Source organism: Eublepharis macularius, chromosome 13 (genome assembly GCF_028583425.1).
Source record: "Eublepharis macularius isolate TG4126 chromosome 13, MPM_Emac_v1.0, whole genome shotgun sequence".
NCBI classification, from domain to species: domain Eukaryota; kingdom Metazoa; phylum Chordata; class Lepidosauria; order Squamata; family Eublepharidae; genus Eublepharis; species Eublepharis macularius.
The window spans coordinates 56,039,889-56,056,630 of NC_072802.1; the positions used below are offsets into that span (position 1 = coordinate 56,039,889).

Here is a 16,742-nt window from a genome sequence, read left to right on the forward strand (position 1 = left end):
TACGCTGAGGAGGCGAGGCGAGGCGGGCGAGGTCTCCGCCCCGTTGGAGGCGGACCTGCGGGAAGCACAGCCCTCCACGCCGACGGCGCTGCCCGCCTGGCTTCCTCCTTTCACCTCCTAGCGTCGGTTTTAGGTATAGAGATCGGACCGGTAACGTGCTATGCGCGTTTTCCAGGGCTGTGGCCTCGGGCCCGTTCTCTTATTTTTCCCCTCTTAACTCCCCGCGGGCTTCTGAGCCTTTCCCAGATGCAAAAAGACCGACCTCCCCGCCATCTCTTGCTCGATCGCTTCCGTTTGCAGCTGTGCTCTTCCTAGCGCGTTAGGATTGCCAACCTCCCGGAATTACAACTGATCTCTAAACTACAGCGTTCAGTTCCCCTAGAGGAAATGGCTGCGTTGGAGGGTGGCGTCTACGGCATTATACCCCCGAAGTCTCCCCTCGCCACGCTCCACCCTCAAATCTCCAGGCATTTCCTAACTCAGGGTTGGCAACCCTACTTTTAACGCACTTGGTCCTCAAGCGCAGAATGACATACATACCTCTTTCTGCTTCCCTTTCATCCTCACAACAACCTGATCCAGTGAATCAACCATTAATGTGTGTTGATTCTTCCATGAATTTGGTTCACCAGGCATGCACTAGCATTTACATGGGGGCCTAAGAGCTAAGCTGCAAGAGGCGAATTACAGGAGGAGGGGCACCTGAAGAGAGTTGCAATGTCAGCTGGGAAGCTGAGTTTTAAAAGAGATCGGAATTTCCCCTCTCTACAGAGCCAGGGATATCTCTGCTCAGAGGGTCTGTTTATTTCCTCTTTGCCTCCTAGAAGAGGAGGTGAAACTGATAGAGCCTTCGGGAGGCAAAGAGGAAATTAACAAACCCGCTGAGCAGGGATATCCCTGGCTCTGTAGAGAAGGAAAATTGACATAGCCTTCTTCCCATCTCTTTTAAAATTCAGCTCCCCTGCTAACATTGCAACTCCCTTCACCTGCCCCTCATCCTGTAATTCGTCTCTTGTAGTGTGGCTCTTAGTTTCCCTGATTAATGGCAACAGGGCTTTTTTATGGGTCAGCATCTCAGGAATCACGGGGGAAACATCCCTTAGACAGGCACAATGTTGGGGGAGGGGCAGCTTTGATTGAAATCTTTGATTTCTTGTCCCTTTTGCATACAGCACATGGCAAAGCAGCTTTCTGGCACATTTATCACATTCTGCAATGCTGCACCCCCCAGCTCAATCTACTTTAGAAAAGCAGGAGCTACACCCAGTTGTGACCTGCAGTAATAAGATGTGCCCTGAGTGACGACTCCACTGCAAGAACCAGAGTGCATACACCCCTGGCACAAAAAGTGTCTGATTGCATGTCTTGTGGTGTGCTCTTTGATGTTGTGTAAATTTGTGTAGTGTCCAGATTGATTCCAAAGGGGATATCGTTTTGACAAACTCTCTTGATAATATTAATAGCAACCTAGAGGCTGACAAGGAAATCTGGGAGGGGTACAGAACAATTTGGAAATCTCTTCCTTCTTATTCTCCCCCTCCAGGGCTCCATACATTATTAATAGCTTAAGCAGACTGGTTTCTTCCTCCTCATTCCCCCTTTAATTGGCTCTTGCTGACAACATTCATGCCTCCTGGTGCATGCACAATCCTCGTCAGCTTGTTTACAATTTTTTTTCTTTCAGTTAAATGATTAAGTTTTATTTTTCTGCATTTTTTCCAGAGAAGACAGTTTAGCAAAATCTATCTCTTTTCTTTTGTTTTCCACATTCTAGAGTGTGTTCATGGCATGGCCCTGTGCCTATGGGTGGGGCATAGACAAGAAAGGGATTGCTGCATGCCTAAAGTATGTCCCAATTTATGCAAAAAAAAATACAGCTTTGTAAATTAAAAAGACCTCCCCTGCCATGGTCAGATGCTCATTGCCCTCTAGGAGGCATGGGTTTTTATTTACTTAATTTTTACCCCATTTTCTCCACAATCAGAACCCAAAGTGGTTTACGTCATTCTTTTCTCCACCTCCATTTTATCCTCATAACAACCCTGTAAGGTAGGTTGAAGCTGAGAGTGTGCAATGGGTCCAAAGTCACCCAGCTTCCATGGCAGAGTGGGGATTTGAATCTGGGTCTCCCAGGTCCTAGTCTAACCACTACACCATACTGATAGTTAACCGAGTGTGAGTCAATGGGGGTGAGGGGGGGGAAGAGGATGGGAGGGAAAATTGGCTTGTTTGAAATCAGGTTATAGGATTGGAAGGGGAGATTTGGGTGGGACCTTCCTGGTTATTGATCCTCCCCCTTCCTCCCAGGCTCCCAAGCTAGTAATGGTGATGATTGATTGCATTCACATTCATTCTCTGAGTAATCCTCCAAATACCTCTGTAAACTGAAGCAAGTGGGTGGGGCATGGGCTGAAGCTGGGAGAGATGGCCTTGCTAACAGTGTAATCCTGAACAGAGTTACACTCTTCTAAACCTACTGACTTCACTGGACTTAAAAGGGTGTAACTCTGTTTAGGATTGTACAGCAAGTGACTTCTCCAATACTTTCCCCACCAGTCACCTGGCACTGCCGCCTGTCCCTGCTGCTCTGCCCCCTGTGCCAGAGAGCAAACGAGAGCTCTATTTTTGTGCCAGTTATTTCTGCTCCTGTGCATCTATTGTGTTTCTTCCTCATCCAGGTGCGCATTTGGTAAAACTCCTTAGCAACAGTCTCCTCCTCATCCTTAGGGAAAGATTATATTCCCCAGAAATCCAAAGCAGAGAATAGGCTAAGCAAATGTGTTAGCAACACACACACACACAGTTGTCTGTGGCACAATTGTGAGCAAACATCATAGAAGTTCCCCAGGGAACATAAGCCGACCCAGGCCAAGAGCAAAAAAGACAGTTATGTTGCCTGCAAGATGCAAAAACGCCTGGAGCAATCTGCCTTATAAGGTGGAGAAGAAAAGAACAAGACATTATTTGCAACAAATGGGAATTACCTCTCCAGCCGGTCCAAGGCAACGGAGCGTTTCTGGATGCTTGTCAAATGCAGACCATCAGAGGTATTCTTGGCATGTGAGGTATAAACATTAGACTTTTGTATTCGAGATTTTTTTTGTTAAGTACGCGCTTCGCCATCTTCCAGATCTCCTTATCAGTTGTTTGACATCAGAGAAATCAGAATAAGGAATCCAGCAGATTTATGCATGCGTTGGGGATCTTGTATACATGCTGGGAGAGCAGACATATGGTCCCTCTTTCCACTGTGTGTGCAAGACAATGTATGATGTGGCAGGTGCATTTGTAGGTGTGCAGGATTCATATGCCCCATTGGCAGAGACTCATTTCTACTTTTGAGGGGGAATAACTGTGCCAGTTCAGAACCACCTGCTTTGTAAATGTACTAAAGGCCAGCATGCCTTTTAAAAGTTGCCAGAAAAGGTGCCATTCCTGTCCTCTTGTGTTTTGAGGATAGTTTCTTCAGGGGCACAACAAAAATCACGAGGTGCGTAGCTCTCTCTCCTCTTTCCTGAAGTGCTGGTTGCCTCTGTCTCTCCTAAATGAGCTGATGGAAAGAACACCTCATTTAGGAGACAAGGAAGGACCAAAGCGTGAGAAGGAGGACTGAGAAGAGCTTCTTAATTTCCTCATCACCTCAGGAGAAGAGGCCAGTTGTGCTTGAAATGCATTAGGCATTCCACTCCGGAGCAGCTCTTTTGCGAAGGTCTACCCTTTCTTTTTGAGCACCTGTTGGAGGGCCTTCTTTTTCACTCTTTGCAAACTGGAACGCCTCCACTGGCTTTCTAGTTTCTGCCCACCTCCCAACTTTTCCACCATGCATACGCAGGATCTAGCCAATGGTGTGTGTGAATCAGCCCCAAATTATCTAGTGCTTGAGGCCAAGCTACATTTGCTGGTAGAGTTCTGCGATTGGAGTTTGAGATGTATTATTTGGCCAAACTGGCTTATTTAGTTATCTAGAATATTTAATATGCCTTGTCTTTCTCCTGATGTAAAGGCTGAAACTGCATAACAATGAGGGAGGGGAGATCCTATTTCGCCCCCTTTTTGCTCCAGCTCTGCCTGATATTGAGTCAGACCATTGGGCTGTCTAGGACAGTATTGTCTACTCAGACGGGCAGCAGCTTTCTAGGATCTCAGGTCTTAGATGTCACCTACTCTTATTTCCTTTTAATTGGAGATGCTGGGACTTTCTCCATGCAAGGCGGTTGCTCGGAACCACAGCCCCTCCCCAATGTTACCTCTTTCCCTCTCACTCTGGCTGATTCTGCACATGTTGGATAATGCACTTTCAATGCACTTTATCAATCGCTGGAGGTGGATTTTTTGTTCCACACACGAAAAAATCCGTTCCAAATGAGCTATAAAGAGGATTGGAAGTGCATTATCCGACGTGTGCAGAATCACTCTCTGTTTACTCTTCTTGCTCTTGGTGCCTCATCTGCCCAGCTAGCTACTTGCTCTTCTGCTTTCCCTCTCACCCACTTACCTCTCCAATTCCAGATAGTACTGCAAAGAAGCAGGCTTGCCGGGGATGCAGGCCATAGCCAGCTGTAACTTCTTCATGTTGTCTGCTTGAAATTGCTGTTGCCACAGACTTTTTGCATGGCATCTTGGGTAGCTATGGCAATACAACATGATGCTCAAACTTATTTTTCCCACTGTTACATCTGCACATGTGTAGATGTTGCTGTTCTGTGCATGCACAGACATTGCTGTAATTTTTTTGGAGGGATGCCCAATTAAAATATTTTTTTTCATATTTTCCTGCAAACTAAGGGTCTATATCCCTGGCGATATATACCAGGATATATTATATATCCCAGGGACAGGGCTTTTTTTCTGGGAAAAGAGGTGGTGGAACTCAAGACCTCACAATGATGTCACTTTGGGTCAGCTGGAACAAGGGGGGAGTTTTTTAAAGTTTAAATTGCCCTCTGCAAAAATGGTCACATGGCTGGTGGCTTCGCCCCCCCCCCTGATCTCCAGACAGAGGGAAGTTTAGATTGCCCTCTGCGCTGCTTGGCAGCACGGAGGGCAATCTAAACTCCCCTCTGTCTGGAGATCAGGGGGCAGGGCCACTGGCCATGTGACCATTTTTAAGAGGTGCCGGAACTCTGTTCCATCGCGTTCCTGCTGAAAAAAAGCCCTGCACAGGAACATATACTAAGGTTATATATCCCTGGAATGGCGAGGCATAGCATTTTGATATATAGATAAGGAAAAAAACAGGGCTGGTAAATTACCAGAAATGGGTGGTAAAAATCAGGGACTGTCCCTGATAAATGGAGCCATATGATGCGGATGGCAATAAGCAGGTGAGCTGGTGGGAGCATATTGTTCCATGGTTCTTGATGGAATTCATTGGCATACAGGTTTTTCCTAACCATGTTGTTCAGTGTTGTGAGGATGGTAACATCCCATCATGTGAGTTATGAAATTGCTGTAGAGAGAAAGGATGTATGAATGAGGAAAAAATTGTTCTTCAATGCTGAACATTGATAAATAAACCCTTGCGAAAAAAACCAGACATTACATTCCTGCTGCCACAAGGTGGCAGACCTCCAAGCAATTATACCAATGCTTGTCTCCTGTTTTTAAAGTGCTAGAAATGCCTTAATTTGAGGAGTTCTAGGAGTTTTTGAACATTTTAGAACCCTGAACATCTTTGTGCAAAAGCCATAGTGTTTTATTGTGTCTCAGACCATGTCCACAAGGTAGTGTTTAGACATTGGACAAGGATCTCTGAGATCCAGGTTTGAATTCATGTTTTGCCATGAAAGCTTACTTAGGGGGATCTTGTGCCAAGAGTTGCTGTGAGAATAAAAATGGAGTAGAGAAGAATGATGTTGTAAGCTGTTTTGGATGTTTGTTGGGGAGAAAAGCTGGGTATTAATATCTAAGTGAGTAAATAATGTTTATTATCTTGTTAAATAATAAATAAGCTGTTTTTGCATGATGGTTAAATGGTTGGGTTGTAAATCAGCACTTTGCTGGTTTGACTCCCATTACTGCCACGAGCTCAGCAGATAGCCTTGGATAAGTCACTCCTCTCAGCCCCAGCTCCCCAGCTGTATTGTGAAGATAACAGTAAAACTGACTTTCTTCACTGCTCTAGAAAAGTGGTATATAAGTAGAGTTATTATTATTAATAATAAATGAAAGCATTAGCTGTCTCAGGAATGTCATAATTCTGTTCTAAATAGATCGAGATGGATAGCTGTGTCAGTCTGTCTGTAGCAGTAGAAAAGAGCAAGAGTCCAGTAGCACCTATACGACTAACAAAACTTGTGGTAGGGTATGAGCTCTCGTGAGTAACAGCCCACAGTATCTGAAGAAGTGAGCTGTGACTCACAAAAGCTCATACCCTACCAAAAATTTTGTTAATCTTATAGCTGCTACTGGACTCTTGCTCTTTTCTACTGTTCTAAATAGGAATCCATTATCTGATGAAGTTAAGCTTTGACTCATAAAAGCTTATGGCATACATTTTGTTAGTCTTTAAGATGCTACTGGACTTCTGTTTAATTTTGCTGCAATACACTAGCATGGCTGCTCCTCTAGAACTGTGCTTAACACTGGTTCATTTTTTTAAGGGGATATTAGCAGCTGCTGGCAGCCAGTTCAGAGCATGTCACTTCACTCCAGGGGATTTCGTAACAACAGAGCCGTGTGAATAAGGCCATCATCTCTAACTGTTCTCCAACATCTATGTTATGAGTCAGTTTTAAACACAATTGGTTTTTTTGCTGGGGGGAAAACCCACATTTATACTTTTTCTAGAAACCAGTTCCAAGAAGAATGACAGCTCTCCATATCAAAAAGAGTCCAGTAGCACCTTTAAGACTAACCAATTTTATTGCAGCATAAGCTTTCGAGAATCAAGTTCTCTTCGTCAGATGCATGATACAAACTTTGCTACAATAAAGTTGGTTAGTCTTAAAGGTGCTACTGGACTCTTTTTGATTTTGCTACTACAGCCTAACACGGCTAACTCCTCTAGCTCTCCATATGACACGCACAAGAAGAAAGATGCTGAATGCAAGAAGAGTATCAGGTAGGCGAATCCCATGCAAGGCTTCATTGGAGCAACTGCCAGATATGATCAGAGAGGAAATGGGAAAGGTTTTCTCTGGCAGGGGCTTCAGGTCAACAGCCTCCAGCTGTTCACTGTGAAACATTTTATTCCTCCGTGTTAGGAGAGACTGCATTGGATGTGTTTCTGCCTGCAATACCATTGTTAAAAGCAGAAGAGCCCTGTTAAGAATACAGTTCCTCCATGCAAGATAATAACGGAGTAAGCAAAACAACAGTCTTTCCCCCTCTTATTTGTATTCTGTCCTTCCTTTCTGTAGCTCAGACCAATCAACCTGTACCCTCCAACCAGCATTGTTATCTATGGAGAAGGGAATCCTTTTTCCAAAATTCACTTTTAGATATAGCCATGGGTTCCACTTATTCTCTTTTGCTTCTTTTAAGAGGAATTTCTCTTTGTAGGGAAATCAATGCTCTCCTTTTGCAACCTCAGCCTTTATGTTACACACCATACAGTGCAATCCTAAGAAGAGTTACTCCAATCTAAGCCCATTGAAATCAGAAGGCTTAGATGGAAGTAACTCTTTTTAGGATTACACTGATAGGGTGGTGCTTTAGCAGGGGGATAGGAAGGTCTGGGAAGACATTGCCTGCCTTTGAGCATCTACCGAGTGAAATTTTGTAGAACTTCCCTTCCTGCCCTTCCTCATTTGTGTTTGATCAAAACTCGAATCGATTAAAAACTGATTCCAGATTCTTAAAAAGGGGGAAAGAAAGAGATTGTTTGAGCTCCCTCATGCCCCTCTTTGGGGCATTTTTCAGATTGCCTTCTCCCTGACCTTTGAGCAAATCACTGTAAAGGAATAAGGAGTAAGGCTGTGGTTATTAAGAGGCGCAATGGGGACTCTGCACATGAGCAGAGGCACAGGAGTACGCAGAAAGACAACTCAGCTCACCCGCAGAGAACTCTCTCTCTCTCTCTCTCTCTCTCTTTCTGCCTACGGTGCAGAGCTTTGGACCTGCCCCCCCTTCCAGCAAGTACACCCCCCAGAACACGCACTGCCTCCCCCCTCCACAGCCAATAAGAATGCAGGGAAGGGAGGCCACGTGACTGGAGGCGGCTGTCAATCACCTGCCGCGAGGGTCGCAGTTTGGAGCTGGAGGTCTTGGGCGCGCGCGCTCTGTTCGGCGGGTTCGCGGCGAGGGGAGCTGCGCGTCTGTGCCTTGCAAAGATGTCGGTGGATCTCGGCGCGTGGGGCGGCCCGCTGAGCCTCAGCGAGGTGGAGGAGAAGCCGGCGAGGCCGATGCGGGTCCGCTATGTTGGGGGAGTGGAAATCGACGAGCTGGGCAAAGTGCTCACTCCCACCCAGGTATTGGAGGCGTTCCTGCTCGCCCACCCGCTTGCAAATGCGCTCTGACGCGCCTGATCTTTCTCCAAAATGCAATCTCACTACCCCCCTTTGCGCAAGTGGCCGGTCGGTTTTGGGTTTTTTTCTGTTTGCACCCCGCCCCTGGTCTTTGATGCAAAATGCAATGCCGTCAGTCCCCCTTTGGAGTTTTTTCCCGTTGCGCCCCCCCCCCCATTGGAAGAGCGACCTCCTGTTCTTCAACTGACTGCAGGTAGGAACAATCGCTCCCCAGCATAATCCAGTTCCAAATCCATTCTCCCTAAAATTCCCTAGCCGCCCCCTGCCCCCCTGCAAGAGGAAGGGAGCAGAGGAGACCCGTTAGATGCTCTGCCTGGCCTAGCCCCGGGCCCGTCCATTTAGAGCTCGACAGATGCAGAGAGGGAGGGGAGAAGGACTCTTGAAGACTCGGTGCGTGTGCAGAGAGTTGCTTCTCCTTTAGTAGTGCGTGCACTCTGGATTAGAGGAAAGGGTTGGCGTTTGCAAGACGGGTTGCATCCCACTATCTCTTTCTTCTTAGATCCAGTAAGCTGTTTTTGGTGGTATCTCGGGGGACCTTTCGCAAAAGAAAGGAGGTTCCTTGGCGTGCCCCAGGAGGATCGCAAAAGGAGAACGTTTGCAAAACGGTAGATGCAAATGGCTTCGTCCCATTGCAAGTAGCAAGCATTAAACTGAAAAGTCGGGTGAGGCCTGGATGTGCACCAAGCTGCGCGGGCCTCAAGTAGGCCCGCCTCCTTCGATGCCAGGCTGCAGTCGCGCCCCCTGGCCCGAAAGCGCGTGCCCGGCGGAGACTGCGCGCCCTGGCAGAAGTAGGGTTGCCAGCTCCTGCAGATGGTGGGTGGGTGGGTGGGTGGGTGGGTGTGTGTGTGTGTGTGGCAGAGCCTGGGGGAGGGTGAGATCTCAACACTGTTGTAATGCCGTGGAGCCCACTCTCTGAAGCTTTCTCCAAGGGACTTGATCTCTGGAGCTCAGCACTAATTCCAGGCCCCACCTGTAGGTGGGCAACCCCTACAGCCACATGTGTTTACCTCTCCGGCAGAATCCAGTGGTGACACTACTTCTCTTAGGCTTGCTCCTAAATGTGTAGTTTTTAATCACGAGTTTCTTCAGTTCTGTCCAGAAATGTGTGTCATTCTGAATCTCTAGTCAGACAAAAGAAGTTGAATAGGAAACATGTTTTTTTAATTCGGCAAGCATCTGTGGTGTGCATCTCTTGCTCTTGCACATGTGCCTCCACATTTTTTGTATGGTTGTGACATCTGCTGGCCTAATCCTAGGGTTGTCAACGTTTTTTTTTTTCTTCTGGGAAAAGAGGTGGTGGAACTCAGTGGGTTGCCAGCACAGGGGGCAACTCTTGGCGGGAGGTAGTGCCCCTGGTACCACCTGCACGTGCACAAAGTGCGTGCACGCTCCCAGGACTGCACAGTGACATCACTTTGGGTCAGGTGGAACAAGGGGGGAGTTTTTTAAAGTTTAAATTGCCCTTGGCAAAAATGGTCACATGGCCATTGGCCCCGCCCCCTGATCTCCAGACAAAGGGGAGTTTAGATTGCCCTCTGCGCAGCTGGCACAGAAAGCAATCTAAACTCCCCTCTGTCTAGCGATCAGGGGGTGGGGCCACCAGCCATGCGACCATTTTCAAGAGGTGCTGGAACTCTGTTCCAGCTGGAAAAAAGCCCTGGTTGTCAACAACCTGGAGAAAAACTAGGCCTGCTTCTGTAACAGAGGTATGGAAATAGGCGGTTGAACTTTTTCGTGACATGGAACAAGACCTGGAAAATAACCTTCCAGTCAGGCTCTGTTAAAGGGGCAGGACAGGTTTTATTGTCTCCAGGTTGTTGTCCTCTTTGGCATGACTGGTTATTCCCTAATGAGGAAAGAAATGCACTCTGCTTATGCATTCAGAGGCTTTTCTCTGCCTGTAAGGGACCAAGGAAACTACTAATTGGATAAATTGGCAGTAAGGACAGCTGTGATTATTCATGTAGATGAGGAATGGGTAGTGCATTCAAAGAGCATGAGAAGGCACAGGGGAGAATACACAGATGTGCTGTGATGGTGTGTTAATAAAGAGCAGGTGCTCAACATTTATGGATGCCCATTATGTTAGCACCATTTTATCCATCCCCCCCCCCTCCCAAGCCATGTAGTTCTGAATCTTAGGAAACTCTTGGTAGAGTCCAAGTATAATACAAGGAGGGAAGAGTGGACTGTACCTCTCTAGCATGCACCTGAGGGGATGCCATTTTTGAATGGCACCCCCCAATGTAAAACTAATTCTACACAAGCAGAAAGCAAGCATGTAGAGTTGTGAGAGTTCAGCCCACTTTCCGAAATGCTAGCTTTCTATCAACAATATAGGGGAGTATTAAGTGTGGCCCATCATTTGCTGTCTGAAACTGCCTCATTCCTACTTCTTTCTGCTTCATACTATAGGAGGGGGATTAGGAAGCTCAAATAACTGCCTTGTGGAAAAGACCCCTGCAAAATGCAGCTTGAAATGGAATATTCCTGAACTGATTTTGTTGCCTGCGTAAACGGAGAGTTTGCAGTGCAAAGTCCCAGGATTGAAGCAGTATGGAGTTGTCCCAGAGATAACTGCCAAGGCCATCAAGCAAAGCCAAATGCCTGGGGTGGCTGTACTTGGGTGGAGGAGTTTAGAGGTCAGCCTGGGAGCGATCTTGACATGCAGTGATCAGTGTTTCAAAACCTCAGCAAGCATGAGTCTAAGCAGCTGATTTTCACAGCACTTGATTTATTATTGATCCACTACAACTAGTTTATTGACTGATGGGCAGGAGTTCTCAGGGACTTCTGGCAAATGAAGGGCATTCTGCATGCATGCTTCCCCCCTTTAACTGGTGATGCCAAGAACTGAACAAACCCCGAGACCTTCAGGATGCAACACTTGCATTCCCAACTGCTGAAACACAGCGTTTCCTGTTTCTCTGTAACCTTGTGCAGGTGCCTTTTATCCAGAGGTGACTAGGAAGGTGAGCAGAGAATTCAGTTGGGGGCTGATATTGACATCCACTGGCCCGCATGTGTCAAAACCTTGATTCAGCTAGAAACCTCAGCACACAAAGTTGTTTTAGCATTGATCTATTTTGGGCAAAGAAGGGTCTTTCCTGCTGTTTAGGGTCTGAAAGGGACAGTACTGTGTGGGTTGTGAATTCAGGCCTTACAACAAACTACGGTTCATGAAAAAGGCGGTTAACAAATCATTTTGAAATCATAGTTTGAATGCATGAATGAATGAATGAATGACTTTATTAATACAGTCAAAGACCAGCACAAATCATGTAAAAATCTTAGTTTGAAATCTCAAGTTTGGTGCCAAACAGCACTTCCCCTGTCCCAGTTTGATGGGACACTCAGATATCACAAATTAAATTAGATTTGCTCAAACCATGATATATAGATGTCATTTTATTCTGATATCTGAATGCAGACTGTCTGTTGTAGCAAAACTGAAAAGAGCCTTCCAGCACTTAAAGACTAAAAGTTGGCTCAAACCAGTTTTTTTCACCCAATTTCCCCAAATTTCCCTCGCTAGTCCCCGTCCCGTATGGCTTTTGTCAATGCAGGTCCCATGATCACCAGCATAGCCTTTTGGGTGGTCAAAGGCTCACATTTTCACCAGTGGAAAAGCTTGTTAGATGCAGCCCTACAACAACAAATCAGTCGGTGTTGATGTTTGCTACGAGATTCCCCTTTGTTTACTCAGTTCGAAGGAAATGTGTGCAAGCGATCTTTCTTTAAGATGGCTTATACTGCATTGGAAATTGGTACGCCCCTGTTTTAAATGTGTTGCGTGTTAAACCTTTGTATTCATCCTGTGCCCTTGGAATGGGATACTCTGTAAATATGGTCAGACCAGTGCATAACTGTAGCCTCCATGTCTACAGAGCTATGATTTTTCCTTTCTCCGTCAGAGTCCTTGTTGTAGTTTAATTGTGGTTACTTAAGGCATATGCTGGTGTCATGGCAATGCTCGAGGTTTCCAAAGGGTGGAGGAGAGCAGTGTATCCCTGTAGCACTTCTTTTCTGACCTGCTGCTGGGCACTATTGGGTTTGTTAAACTCTAAACTAAAAATGCTGCTTTTGTTGTTCTTTGCAAAGTTGGTAAAAATACTTAAAATAAGTGAACTTGAACTGCAATAGTATGCATTGGGTATATGCACATTCAACTCACTGGGATGCAGATCATCTGATGAAGCAGCTTTAAGGATCGGACAAAATGTGCCCCAAATAAATATTTCTTGCTCTCCCTAAATACCTGATGGCTGATGTTAATCTACAGTATGGGTCAGTGGCTGGCAGTCAGGCAAAATGTGATCCCCTTAGTGGTACTGTCTGGAAACTAGTTGCCAACCTCTGGAGACAAAAGAGGAATGTAGAGAAGCAGAATTGTTACCAGAAGTGGTCTCCTTGCAATAAATATGATTTGTGGGGGAATTAGTAAGCAAGGAAGACAGCTACGCGAGAGGCGGTAACTGGAATCTATCACCGGTGTATACCAGGTCCCTTCTGAAATAGAACAAGTGAGCCTGGTGCTTAATATCAAACAATAACTTTTATTGAACACAAGAACTTCATGCACATACACACAAATTACTGGGGAAGAGAGAGAGAGAGAGAGAGTCCTAGAAAATGTAGCCAGAGATTGGGAATAGAGAGAGAGGAAGTAAGTATATCTACCTATCCTGGAGGGGGGGGGGTCCAGTCCGTGGAGAAGAGGGTAGCTTTGAACGCCAGCGTCCTTGGCCAAGGGAGCAAGAGGCTTGGGCAAACCTCAAGGGAACAGCGCTTATGGATCCGGAAGTGTGAACAATTTGAATGGGGCCAGAGCTCTACCTTTATAGGTAAAATGTGCCTTGAGGTGGAAGAGCCCACCTAGCCGTTAGAACAAAGGCTGCAGCGGTTAGTTCCTGGGTTAGACAAAAGGCTTGAGTATCTTGATTGGCAGCTGCTGGGGTGTGTGAATCCAAATGTAAAACTAGTTCTAGCGCTGCACAAAAAGGACAGTTTGCTGATGAAGTCTACCGGAGCTAAGTTAAGTACTTAACTATTAAAAAAACAGCACTATTAAAATGGCAAAGGCCAGGCCGACCGCTTACAGAATCTCTGCAAATGGAATGGAGCAGTTGTTGGCCCACCGTCTTTCTGTGACCTTCTGGTAAAACTTGGTGCTCCCCAAAGTTCCAGCCTGCTGTTTAGTGCTCCTCCGAGTGGCTTGCTCTTTGTTGTGATTGTCTCATTCGCAGAGCTCAGGCATAGAATGCCTTTATTTAAAAAAACTGTCTTGGGAGCAGGACTGGGGAAAGATCTCTGTTATCCTAGAAAGTCACACATTATCATATTGGATTATTGATAAGGTTTCCTGGGGTTTTTTTCCTACTAAGAGCTTCTGTACATAATATAAAGATTTAGGTACTTGACTGTGTCATGCCTTCCTCCTTTGGCATTAGTAGAAATAGGTAATGGAAAACTTCGTCTGCCAAATTGCTGCTGCTGAAGGCACAGATGCCATTTTGGGAGACAACCTAGATCCTTAACCTCGAGGGGTGATGATGAATGTTCCTATTGAGGTCGATGTCTTTTCTTTTCTGTAGATAATTGATATCTTTCAACTTTGCTGTGACAGGTTAAGAATCGCCCGACATCCGTTGAATGGGATGACTGTAACCCAGAGAAACTTTACACCTTGGTTCTAACCGACCCTGATGCCCCCAGCAGGAAAACCCCCAAGTTTAGGTAAGAGGGGCAGGATTCATTCAGAACATGTTGGCTTAAAGCCACAGGTCATCACAGTGTACTTTTGTGGAGATGCCAGTCCAATAATAAACAAAAGTATAAACTAGTTGTTATGACTCTAATTATCTTAGTACAAATGGACTTTATGCCATGTTTTGTCCTTACATCCCTGTAAGATAAGTTAGGCTGAGAATGACTGGGCCAAGGCCATTTAGTGATTTTGGTGGTTCAGTGAGGATTTAAAACTGGGTCTCCAAGGTTCTAGTCTGACAGTCTAATCTGGCAGCCTAACGTATTAGTCTTTGGTATAATGACAGGCAAAATCTTCTGTCTCAGATCCCGGAGAGAAGGGTTTAAGAGCTAATATCCTTGAATGTCAGTCCAGTTGTGACTTCGATTCCCCATTCTGCTATAAAGCTCAGTGGCTGGTCACTCTCTCTCTATTGAACCTACCCCACAAGGTTTTTAATGAGAATTAAATGTGTTAAAGAGCTTTCTTGTGATTCTTGATGGAAGGGCAGGACAAAACCTTATGCATCTAAGCATTGTGGCATCTAAGCTTGATGGCACCTTTTCTAGTTCTTGAGGTTGCTTCAGAATCGGGAAGCTAAACTAGATTGTACTCTTCTTCCTTCTCCAGGGAGTGGCACCATTTCCTGGTGACCAACATGAAGGGCAACGATGTCAGCAGTGGGTGCGTCCTGTCTGACTACGTTGGCTCCGGACCTCCCAAAGGAACAGGTAGATGATCAGCAGCTGCTTTTTCTCCTGGTTTTCCATTTGCACATGTAGATGCTTGCACTGCTATGGTTGGTTAGTTGATTGTCTCAGTTTGGTCCCCAGGAAACTCTAGAGGTCCTGGAGGACCAGGAAGAATGACAAAGCTGAACTGTTCTGTGATGACCCACTTAGGATGGGCCTTGGCTCAGTGACAGAGTACCTGTTGTGCCTGTGGAGGGTCCCCGATTCATTCCCTGGTGTCACCAGTTGAAGGTGATCTTGGTGATGCCTCCAGGAAAGGCCTCTGGCTGAGACCTCTGAATCTGACTTTCACAGTCATGCGATTGGTCCATCCAGCTAACTGTTGGCAGAGCCTTTAACTGGATATGTTAGAGACTGAACCTGGGGCTGTGGCCCAGCAATCAAGCATTGACTTTGAATGCAGAAGGGCCCAAGTTCAGTCCCTGGCATTTTGAGGAGAAAAATTGAAATATATACAGTAATTTCCTGTCAAATTAAACTTTTTACTGATTGAACAATATAACGTGCATCATTTATAACCTAGTTAGCGTAAGTCCCCTGTGCAAGCACTGAGTCATTTCTGACCCATGGGGGGACATCGCATCACGACGTTTTCTTGGCAGACTTTTTACGGGGTGGTTTGCCATTGCTTTCCCCAGTCATCTACACTTTACCCCCAGGAAACTGGGTACTTATTTTACTGACCTTGGGAGGATGGAAGGCTGATATATAAAATTGTACTATTTAGCATATTTATAGAATTTAAAAATATCTTCATATTCTGTAAGAAAAATTGCAAGTATACCCAAATACTTGAGAGAGAATTGCAGACTACTGCACCCCATGCTATCTTAGCCCATGAATTCCCATCTGAATGGTAGGTAAAAATAAAAGTTGAAGATAAAAAACAAATCTTGTAGTAAATGAAAGAGGTTTATTTGGACAGAAACTCTCTTACAGAGTTACAGTAGGTAGGACTGCCAGTATGTTTGGATATTAAGCTAAACTTTATAACATTGAAAATAGGTTATTCAAGAGTTTACTATTTGTGCTATCCCAAATTTCTCAATTTTTCCATTAGGAAAAGTCCGCAGACTTTTTCATGCATTACTTTCTGAGTGTGAAAAACTTTGCCTCCGTTTTTAGTCTTTCTAAAAGACAAAAAATTCTACAAGAGTCCCCCCCCCCCAGTTCTTCCCAAATTTTCTAGTTTTTCTGTTGGAAAAATGGCCGGAGGGTAGGGGTGGGGGTGGGGGTGGGGGAGAGTCTGGAAAAAAATGTCCTGCCAGTTTTTCCCCAGGACTTGATATCTGTACTTCATCCCTACTTTCTGTGTGATTATGGCAGTTTCTTTTTCAGTTTTCGCACAACTGTTGCAGGCACGCCCAGCTTGATGCTTTTTTTTAAAAAAAAATCAGCGCTGGGCAGCTGCATCATGATTTCTTGCATTTGAAAGTGCACCTGCGTTTCTGTCTCTCCGTATGCCTGCAGGGCTGCATCGCTACGTTTGGCTGGTCTATGAGCAGCCGCAGCAACTGAACTGCAATGAACCCATCCTCAGCAATCGCTCCGGTGATAAACGTGGCAATTTCCAAGTGGCAGCTTTCCGCAAGAAGTACAAGTTGGGCCCCCCTGTGGCTGGCACGTGCTACCAGGCCGAGTGGGATGACTACGTGCCAAAGCTCTATGAACAGCTCTCTGGGAAGTAGAGCTGCCCTGTTTTCTTGCCCTCTTCCCCGCCCCTGTAGTGTTAAATGAGTTGCACGAATACCAATAAAGATACCTGGGCCACTCTTA

The 16,742-nt window shown here is 45.7% G+C and overlaps 1 protein-coding gene across 1 annotated transcript; it reads left to right on the forward strand.

Annotated features, from left to right (window-relative positions):
* The first annotated feature begins 8,144 nt into the window (after positions 1 to 8,144).
* On the forward strand, positions 8,145 to 16,742 carry LOC129341256 (phosphatidylethanolamine-binding protein 1-like). The gene is made up of 4 exons (XM_054996368.1): positions 8,145 to 8,411; positions 14,095 to 14,204; positions 14,845 to 14,945; positions 16,437 to 16,742. The coding sequence occupies exons 1-4, from the start codon at positions 8,274 to 8,276 to the stop codon at positions 16,652 to 16,654; spliced, it is 567 nt and encodes a 188-aa protein (XP_054852343.1). The 5' UTR covers positions 8,145 to 8,273; the 3' UTR covers positions 16,655 to 16,742.